The sequence below is a fragment of the Artemia franciscana genome, chromosome 20 (genome assembly GCF_032884065.1).
Source record: "Artemia franciscana chromosome 20, ASM3288406v1, whole genome shotgun sequence".
NCBI classification, from domain to species: domain Eukaryota; kingdom Metazoa; phylum Arthropoda; class Branchiopoda; order Anostraca; family Artemiidae; genus Artemia; species Artemia franciscana.
In genome coordinates, this window is record NC_088882.1 from 14,338,121 (window position 1) to 14,348,805 (window position 10,685).

A 10,685-nucleotide genomic window follows, 5' to 3' on the forward strand; every position below is an offset into this window, starting at 1 on the left:
TTCGGCTGAAATTAACATTAAAAACATCAGTATTGAAATACAAAATCTCCTTCATTGACAGGAATTAGATGGAAATGTGCTGGGAGTGTTGCCTTTTTTTGGTATTTCATTGAAAAACATCCTTTTTGCAATCTCTTATAAAAACAAATTAAGAAAAACAAAATATATATATATATATATATATATATATATATATATATATATATATATATATATATATATATATATATATATATATATATAAATATCACGACGACCGGGACACCGGGACATAGGGAATATAAATGACGACCGGGACACTCAAAGAGAAAGCGACCGGGACACAAGGAATGTTCAATTAGCAATCACCATCAACAAAGCACCGGGACACAAATGACGACCGGGACACAGGGCATATAAATGACGACCAGGAAACTCAAAGAGAAATTACAGACCGGGACACTGGAACACAAATGACGACCGGGACAAAAATGACGACTGGGTTACCGGGACACAGGGAATATAAATGACAACCGCGACACTCAAAGAGAAATTACAGACCGGGACACAAATGACGACCGGGACACAGGGAAACAACAACAACGGGGATGCCGGGGGGCACAGGGGGATTTGTAAATTCGCAAGTTTTACTTAGTTAAATATATATATATATATATATATATATATATATATATATATATATATATATATATATATATATATATATATATATATATATATATATATATATATATATATATATATATATATATATATATATATATATATATATATATATATATCTATATTCACAGGTGGGACACAGGGACACGACTAGAATGGCGCGTAACTAATATGGCACGTAAAGACTTAACCGCGCAGGGGGGGCTTGGGGGCGCGAAGCGCCACCTCAACAGCTAGTTTTATAAATTTTTTTTAAAATATCAAATTTTTGTTTACATATGATGTTATTCCTACCCACTTAACCGGAACTAATCTCTGGAACTGTGCATCAATTCATTAAATAAAAGAACAAGAAAATATTTGTATATTGTATTTACAACTAGTTTACATCATTGTATCCCAAAATGAAATGATTACTTGCCTTTTGCCGGTGCAGTGAAAGAGTCTGGGTCTTTGAGTTCTATAGTACTCCGGTTCAATCCCGCACGGCGCAAGGAATCTAGATATAAGTCAGCTATAGGATTATTCCTTTTTGGATTATTCCTTTAGCTTCCTGCTTAGATCGAAATGGAACCGCTGGTAAAAAGAAATTTGATTTTCTGCTTTGAAAGGCTTTTGCAAAAACCTTTTTACTAAAGGGAAAGCAAATGTTCTATGGCTCTTTGGTCAACAATTTTCAAGCTCCGTCTATGACCCGTTTGGTCAGTACTAAAGCTCTATATTTTACCCCCTTTGACAGTTAATCGCTCTCAATAATCCCAACAATCCCCCCGTTATGCGGTGGGGTATAACATCTTTTCTTTTGTCTCCTAATTGACAGCAAAAAAGGGATAATTGATTGGTAAAGAAACGTTTTAAGGATATGCACATGCAAATCAAGATCCATTTAGCAATTAATCAAGATAGGTGTTCTTGGTTCAGAAGGGAGTCGTAGAGTTTTTACGCTACCCTCAAATGAGCATGCAGAAATAAGAGCTGTGAGTATTTCCTCCTTCTTTCCTCCTTCATTACTATTACTTAACTCTACTTTGCTATAGATTGGTATAGTATACTAAAGGTATAGCATAAGTTACTATACCCTTACCTGTACCATATCTTTGGGTATAGTATATATTCCTTTACTTTATTTATAGGAGAAGATTTCATTCAAATTACAAGAATAAGTAATATATTTTATGTACATTGGGTGGTACAATTTAAAGTTAGATACACAACCAAATAATATTATAAAAAAAACACATAAGACATGATGTGTCAACAAAGACAACTGGACACTTTCAACCTAAATCATAGTGGCTGATTGAAACTGAGAATTCGGTTTAAATTGGCGAAAAATAATTGAAATAGATTAGGTCTTTATCACCTAATTGTTATATTTTAATCATAATTTTCACAGTTTACTGGTAATAATCTTGTAAAACAGATCTTAGTCCCAAAAGGCCCATAATACTAACCTCGAAGTTTTCATAAGAAATTTGATGTTCCTGTCTGTCAAGAATATGAGCCTTTGCAAAATAATCTAAAAAATTAATAGACTAAACCGTTTTCTTCTCTATTGGTAGTGAAGTAAATACAGCTTAGTCAGATCAACTCAGAATAGAATGAGGGCCAACTTTCGTTTAATTAAACAGTTACCGGCCTATAAAAAGTAAGAAAGAGTTAAGTGTCACCAACTAATAAAAATATTTTGGGAGTGGGGCAAAATATATGTTAGAAAATCTAGGGGTGGGACAGCAATTTTGTTTTTCTTAATTTGTTTTTATAAGAGATTGCAAAAAAGGATATTTTTCAATGAAATACCAAAAAAAGGTAACACTCCCACCACATTTCCATCTAATTGCTGTCAATGAAGGAGATTTTGTATTTCAATACTGATGTTTTTAATGTTAATTTCAGCCGAAGCTGCATAATTAGCTGAATTTCAAAGAAAATAGTAAGGACTGCAAAAAGAGACACTAGTGATAGATCGGAAATTAATAGTCGCACAACGTAACAGATTTGAAGTCCAAGTACAACCTTAGTTCCAAAAATTGGATGTTCAGAAGGGTATCTCTTCTGAAGACAACAAAAGTACCATAACATTAAGAATGTCGCTGTAATTTTAAATTAAGTTTTGTTTTCCTTCAATACAGGGTGAAAAATTACCATATCACTTATTTATTTCTCTGCCGCAGTGTCATTTTACCGTAGGACGGTAAGTACAACTTAAACGGTGTGCATTTTTTTCATGGTCTATGTGCCGCCACGTAGTAGCCTCGAGCTTGAATTTTTAAGACCCCTTGTTAGACTTTCTAATACTTCTGGACGATTTTTGTATCCTATTCATTTTTTTTGTATATTGGCTCATACTGGCCCAATTTTGAACTTGCGGTACAAAATGGCGTTTGTCCTGATGGTATTGTTCTGTTAGCTGGAAAGGGGCGTGGAACATTGCATTGTTTTTGTATATTGGATGATACTGGCCCGATTTTAAATGTGGGCCACAAAAGGGCGTTTGTCGTAATGGTATTCTTTTGTTAGCTGGAAAGGGTAGTGGAACACTACATTTTCTCGCATAATGGCTCATACTGGCCAAACACAAAATTTAATCTTAAATGGCTTTTGTGTAAATGGTATTCTTTGGTTAGCTGAAAAAGGGAGCGGAAGACTACATTTTTTGTGTATATTGGCTAAGACTGGCCTGATTTTAAATTTGGGGTACAAAATGGCGTTTGTCGTAATGATATTTTTTTAACTAGAAAAATGAGTTTTGCTCATTATATAAAATAAGTTACATTTTATCGTTTGTCGTATTGATGTTTTTTTTTTTTTTTTAATTGGAAAGAGGAGTTTTGTTTATTACAAAAAATAAGCCTTTTTTGTCTTAGTGACTCCTACTGGCCCGATTTTACATTTGCGATTCAAAATGGCGGTTGTCGTGATAGTTTGTCGCAATTTTATGCCTTGGTTAGCTGGAAAGGAGAATGGAATACTACATACTTAACTTACTTTACTTACTTAAGTGTCCTGCCGGGCACTGCTTGGCGTTGAGAGTGACGTCTGCCACCTCCACCCACTTCGGTCCATGACAAGTATTTGCTTTTCGCCCTGTCTGATGTTTGCCATCGCCAAGAAGTCGGACAGGCTGTCGGACCAATGTTTCTTCGGTCGGCCGCGAGGTCATTTCCAACCAACTTTGATAGGGTCGAAGTCATAGATCATCTTTGCGGCTAGATTTGGTGGCATTCAAAGCAGATGCCCGAACCATCAGGCTCGCTCGGCTGCTTGAGTCGAAAACCAAGATTGCTTTGTGAGCTGCAGAAGCTTTTCGTTGCTAACGAAGTCGGACCATCGTAGGCCCTCAATCCTCCTCAGGCTCTTTGAAATGAAATACGTCTATTTTCTTGAGGGTTGCAGCTGATGCTTGCCATGTCTCAGCTCCGTAAATCATCACAGAACCGACTAGAGCGTTGAAGATCCGCAGTTTCGTTGTGCGACTGATATTTGGTTTTCAGAAGAGGTGACGATTCAGTCTACCCATGACAGAAGACGCTTTAGATAATCTTGCCTGCAGCTCGGGGAGAAGTGAGCCATTTGAAGAAATTACGGAGCCCAGGTAGGTGACGTCTTTGACAACCTCAATGCTAGTGGTGATGTCCAGGCTAACTGGAGAGTTAACAGCAGGAGAAGACGGGTGTATGGCCATAATTTTAGTTTTGTTCCAGTTTATATGCAGTTCTACTTTGGCAGCCTCTTATTGCAGAATTTGGAGCGCTTCCAGCAGCTGCTCTATGGAGTCCGCCAGAATGGCCAAGTCATTGGCAAAATCGACATCTGTGATGGTATGATCTCCAAATTTGAGCCCAAAGCTGAGACTTGAAGTGTTTTTTGTCACAACGTAATCTATGATGACATTAAAGAGCTCTGGGGCCACTGCACATCCTTGGCGCACCCCTGTCATGATTTGAAAGAACGGGCTGCGCCAACCATTTACTTGTACACAGCTCTCCGTCCCACGGTGCAGCGCCTTGAGAAGTGTGCAATATTTCTCGGGTAGGCCAGTCAACTCCAGAATCCGACAAAGAGCTTTTCGATTGACTGAGTCAAATGCAGCACGGAAGTCAACGAAGGCAATAAATGCTTTCTGTCGGAACTCTGTGGTCTTCTCTACTATTTGTCGGATCGTGAAAATCTGCTCGATGGTTGAACGATCCGACATAAAACCAGCTTGCTCCGGTCGCCGGATTTTTCGAATGATGCTCCGACATCGATCTAGCAGGACCATCGAAAACAGTTTGCCAGGGACTGACAGTAGGGTTATTCCCTGGTAGTTGGAGCAGTCGCTTCTCGAGCCTTTTCTCTTCCATAAGGGGATGATGATACCCTTCGGCCAATCCTCAGGAATTATCTCTGTTTGCCAGATTGTAGAGAACAGGGTGTGTAGAAACAGGAGCATTGCAGGACTTCCATGTTTTAGCAGCTCTGAGTTTAAGCCACAGATACCAGCAGCTTTATTATTCTTGAGTCTTTTTACTGCACGTCCAATTTCTGAGGGGCTGAAAAGCTCATCTGGAGGAACATCTGTTCCCGGTCTTTGACTGCAAGGTTGGCTGGGACTATCATTAGGAGGCGCAGACGGACCAGTATTGTTGAGGAGTGAACAGAAGTAGTCCTTCCACCGCTCAAGACAAGAACCTTCGTCAGAGAGAAGTGCACCATCCCTGGACAGGACGGGACCCAAGGTGGGAGTTTTATTTTCAGTGAGGTCTCGGAGATTCTTTAATAGGCTCTCCATGTCTTTCTTTTTTGCAGCTAGCTCAATTTCATCGGCTTTCCTTGCAACAAACTGGGTTCTATTCAGGTGATTGAGTCTGTTCCAGGCTCCATTGAGCGTCCGATATGTGTTCATGTCTCCAAGAAGTCTTGCCTTCCGTCTTTGCTCTATGACTTGCAGTGTTTCATTAGTTAGCAACGATTTCTTTGGATAACTCCTCTTGCCAAGCACTAGCTGTGCTTCCTCACTGGTCTGCAATTTAAAATGCTTCCAGATCTCTTTGCTGCTATTAAGTGAGCCAAGGGCCTCGAAGCGATTCGATATCTCGATACTGTACTTCTGGCGAGTATCTGGTTCCTTTAGTTTCCCAATATCTGCAGCGACGGGTTTTCTTTTCGATCGTTGTGCATGGAGGCGAAGCCGAAGATCGGCACACACAAGCCTATGGTCTGCGAATCCAAGCTCTGCTGATCTGTAAGTTCTGCAGTTCTTCACCAATGATCTCCAGCGTTTTGAAATAATAACGTAGTCAATCATCTTCTTTGTACGACCGTCATTACTATACCACGTGTACTGATAAATAATTTTGCGTTTGAAGTAGGTGTTTGCTATGTAAAGGTCGTGAGATCGGCATAATTCAAGTAAGCGGAGCCCATTGTAGTTAAGTGGGTCGAGGGATACAGGACCAACTGTGCTACGCCATAAACCCATATCATCGCGCACTGTCGCATTAAAGTCGCCAAGGAGAACAGTTATATCATGGGGGGGTACTGTTGCAAGGCATCTGGAAAAAGCAGAGTCATTAGATCCTCCTTAGTTGCATCATCAGAATCGTTGGTCGGGGCATAGCATACGATGACAGTCATCTTGCCATGCTTGTGTCCAAAGAGGGCCTTTATTAATCTGTCCAATACAGCTTCGTGTAAAAGTAAGGCCTTTCTTGTAAGGCTATTTAGTGCAAGGCCAACACCATTCCTTCTAGAGCTTCCTCCAGACCAGAGCAATGAGTCACTGTTACCTATTCGCTCTTCTCCGCTTCCGGTAAGACGTGTTTCTGTAAGACCTGCAATTGACACTTTATTCTTGTGAAGTTCTTCAGAGAGTAGGTTCTTTGACGCAGGTGCATTCAAAGTCAAGACATTCCAGGTGGCTATTCGTAGCCCCCTTCGGTCCATAAGGTTTAGTCTGTCAGTCTTTCTGACCTCGTCAGCATGTCCATTGACGCGCGATGGTCGAGATCTTAAAAGTGAATCTGGGTCCAAGGCTATATTGTCACTTTTCGTAGCACTTAATTTTCGGGTGGAGGGTCGCTATACCAACCGACCCAAGGCCTGGAATCTGATTAGAGCTAGGTTAAACCTAGGTACTGAGATTCCCGGGGTGGGCTCCACCCGCCACATGAGGTTTCGGCCGTCCTGATTGGAGTGTTTAGTTAGGGGAGAAACCCCATATCCAGAGGCCCGTGGCCAGCAGACAGAGTCTGCCTCATTCCGGATATAGGCTCATCCTGGCTCGATTTTCAATTTAGGGTGCAAAATGGCTTTTTCCGTAAGGGTATTCTTTTGTTAGCTGGAAAGGGGAGTGGAACACTAAATGGCGTTTGTCGTAATGATATTTTTTTTAACTGGAAAGAGGAGTTTTCCTTATTATATAAAATAAGTTACATATTGTCGTTTGTCGTATTGATGTTTTCTTTTTTTTAACTGGAAAGAGGAGTTTTGCTTATTACAAAAAATAAGTATTTTTTTTTCTTAGTGGCTCTTACTGGCCCGATTTTACATTTGCGATTAAAAATGGCGGTTGTCGTTATTGTTTGTAGCAATGGTATGCCTTTGTTAGCTGGAAAGGAGAATGGAATACTGCCTAGTCTAAGCACATTTTCTCATACTGGCTCGATTTTAAATTGAAGGCACAAAATGGCTTTTCGTGAGTCTATTCTTTTGTTAGCTGGAAAGGGGACTGGAACACTACATTTTCTGTGCATATTGGCTCATACTGGCCTGATTTTGAATTGGGGATACAAAATGGCTTTTTTTCATAATGGTTTTCTCTCTTGTTAGCTGGAAAGTGGAGTGGAAAACTAAGTTTTCTGTGCATATTGGCTCAGACTGGCCCGATTCTAAATTTGGGGTACAAATTGGCGTTTGTCGTAATGCTACATTTTTTTTTTTTTAACTGGAAAGAGGAGTTTTTCTTATTACAAAAAAAAAAGCAATTTTTTGCTTAGTGGCTCCTACTGGCCCGATTTTATATTTGGGATTCAAAATGGCGTGTTTCGTGATTGTTTGTCGCAATGGTATGCGTTTGTTAGCTGGAAATGAGAATGGAATACTACATAGTTCAAGTTAAGTTCTATTTATTTTCATAAGATAACAATAACAAAAACAATATCCCACATGACTCAATGGCCCGTTATTTGGGAAACGGCATACAATAAATAAAGAATCATAAAACTTGTCATAAACGTACTAACCAACATCTAAATATAAATGTATATGGAAAAGAAATCAACTCACCGGTAGTCCCCACAAAACAGCGACCCTCACATAACCCAACAATAAAATACAAATTAAAATTCTGTCATCGAGGATACCACACCAACAAAACAACAACCCAAAAAAGAAAGAAAAAAGTAAACCATATGAAACGATTAATAAGAAGCCTTTAATAAGAAACTTTTCATCTGCCTCTTAAAGAAGCCAAATGTTCGTGACTTCTGGATCTTAGCGAGAACCAAGTTCCAAGCACGCCCCACAGTGACAGCCAGGCCGAAGTCTAAACGAACCGAGGGATTAGCTGGAATCATCACGTCCTCCTGCTTACGAACCATATACAAATTTACTTCCCCTACTAGTTTAAGCAGTCCCGAAAAACAACATGGGAGATTTTCCTGGAAGTATTGATATGCCAACGAAAATAGAGATAAAACATAAATATCTTTAATTTTGAGGAGGTCAAGAGGAGTGTGTGTTGCCGACTGTAGAATTCTTGCCGCTTTCTCATAAGGATTGTGAATAGGAGCAAGTACCGAGGGAAATGTGGACATCCACGCAGACGAACAGTAATCGGGTAAGTACAGAGGGAAATGTGGACATCCACGCAGACGAACAGTAGTCGTCCGGGGGATGACTTATGGCGCCTCTTGGTGTATGAAACTCAGTAATTGTGGGGCAGCTCACCCCTTTACGAGAAAAAATAAGAAGGTAGGACTTTCTTACATTTAAAGTTAGTTGATTTATGTCAAACCAAAAGAGAATTTTCTCAGTCATTGCTTGAAGCTTTAGAATAAGGGATGATTCATCCGGAGCTTCAGCACCTAAAGTAGTGTCATCTGCAAATGCTATTAATTCTTCTTGAATATCAGGTGTGAACATCTACGTACTCACAGAGTAAGATTTGTGACACAATCCACAGCAAACATTGTTAATTGGGGTATTAAAAAGTCGGTAGAGATCGTTCACATAGATGAGGAAGAGGCAGTACTTCATTCTTAATGGAGTGTAGCGATGAAAAAATATTGTCAATTAATGTTGCTGACTGGTTTGAAATCCTTGTCGGTATGTTTATACAAGTAGCCAATCCGTAGGAAATTAGTAAATACAAGAGATTACAAATCTGCCTAGATGACGATTTCGCAAGGTCAAGAATAAAGTCACCCATCAATATCTATATATATATATCTATATATATAAAAATTAGTTGTCTGTGGATGTGTCTGTCAGATGACGGCATGTTTGTGTGTTGACTGACGTCATGAAGTTAGTTGTCGTCATTTTTGTTATGACGGTGACGTCATTAAAGATATTTAAGACATGTGTTCACGTAGAAATATATTAATGTTTAACTTTAAAATGACTGATGAACTTACAATGGCAACAGCCGAGGAAGATGCTCAAAGAGTCTATGCCGAAAAACTTACTGCTGATAGAGAAAGTCAGAAAAAAAGCGTGCCGAGGAATCAAAAGAACAGCAAGGAAACAGGCTTGAGGCTGATAGAGAAAGAAAGAACAGAAAGCGTGCCGAGGAACTACCAGAGCAACGCGAAAGCAGACTTACTGCTAAAAGAGAAAGTGTAAAAAGAAGGCTTGCCGAGGAACTACCAGAGCACCATAAAACCAGACTTGCTGCTAAAAGAGAAAGTGAAAAAAGAAGGCGTGCCGAGGAATCACAAGAACAGCAAGAAATCAGGCTTGCTGCTGATAGAGAAAGTAAGAAAAGAAAGCGTGCCGAGGAATCAGAGCAACCTGAAAGTTATCGCCTGGCATTCAGGTACAGCCCAGTTGATGATTATAGCTTTAGTAGATGTGTTCAAATTGGGAATATGTCTAAAATTTGTCCCTATTGCAAGGCCTTGAAATTCAATGGTGAAACAATGGGAATGTGTTGCGCCTCAGGAAAAGTTAAACTTCCTCTATTGGCTGCACCACCAGAGCCATTGAAGACTTTCCTTACTGGAACTACGTCAGAATCTAAGCGTTTTTTGTCACAAATCAGAAAATATAACTCATGTTTCTAAATGACGTCGTTTGGAGCCCAAATCGAAAATCCAGATTAATTTATGTCTACTTTCAAAGTAAAAGGGCAAATTTATCATAGAACAGGGTCCCTTCTACCATTCTCAGGCGAGAATCATAAATTTTTACAATTGTACTTCATCAGCGATAGAAATTCTGAATTGAATGCACGTTGCGAAATTTCTCCCAACGTTGAAAGGACAATCGTTTCCCAATTGCAACATCTTTTCCACGAAAATAATAATTTAGTGCGTCTGTTCAAAACAGTCATCGATTTGATGCCTACTGATACGCATAAAATTGCTATTTCCGCTGACAAAACGCCTCCTGGCCAACATGTGCGTAGATACAATGCTCTAACTATCGACGAAGTGGCAATCGTTATGGTCGGTCATCAGGTTTTACCTCGAGATATTATTCTTCATAAGCGAAACGCTCAGTTGTTAAGAATTGCTGAAACTCATCGATGCTACGATGCCCTACAATATCCTATCATTTTTGGGATGGAGCCGAAGGCTATCACTTTAATATTAAATTAATGAATCCAGCCACTAACAAAGAAATGAATAAGAAATGCAGTGCAATGCATTATTATTCCTATAGACTAATGATTCGGCAGGATGAAGAAAATTATATTTTAAAATGCCGTGAATTGTTTCACCAATTCGTCGTTGATATGTATGCTAAAATTGAATCAGAACGTTTGCTATATATCCGCCTGAATAAGACCAAGCTCCGCTCTGAACAATACATTC

At 39.4% G+C, this 10,685-nt stretch overlaps 1 protein-coding gene across 1 annotated transcript; it reads right to left on the minus strand.

The window, feature by feature from the left end:
- Positions 1-1,076: 1,076 nt before the first annotated feature.
- Positions 1,077-6,127, minus strand: LOC136039996 (uncharacterized). The gene is made up of 3 exons (XM_065724061.1): positions 4,953-6,127; positions 3,661-3,836; positions 1,077-1,162 (listed from the first exon to the last, which is right to left on the minus strand). Exons 1-3 carry the CDS (start codon positions 6,125-6,127, stop codon positions 1,077-1,079), a joined length of 1,437 nt encoding a protein of 478 aa, XP_065580133.1.
- Between the last annotated feature and the right edge of the window lie 4,558 nt (positions 6,128-10,685).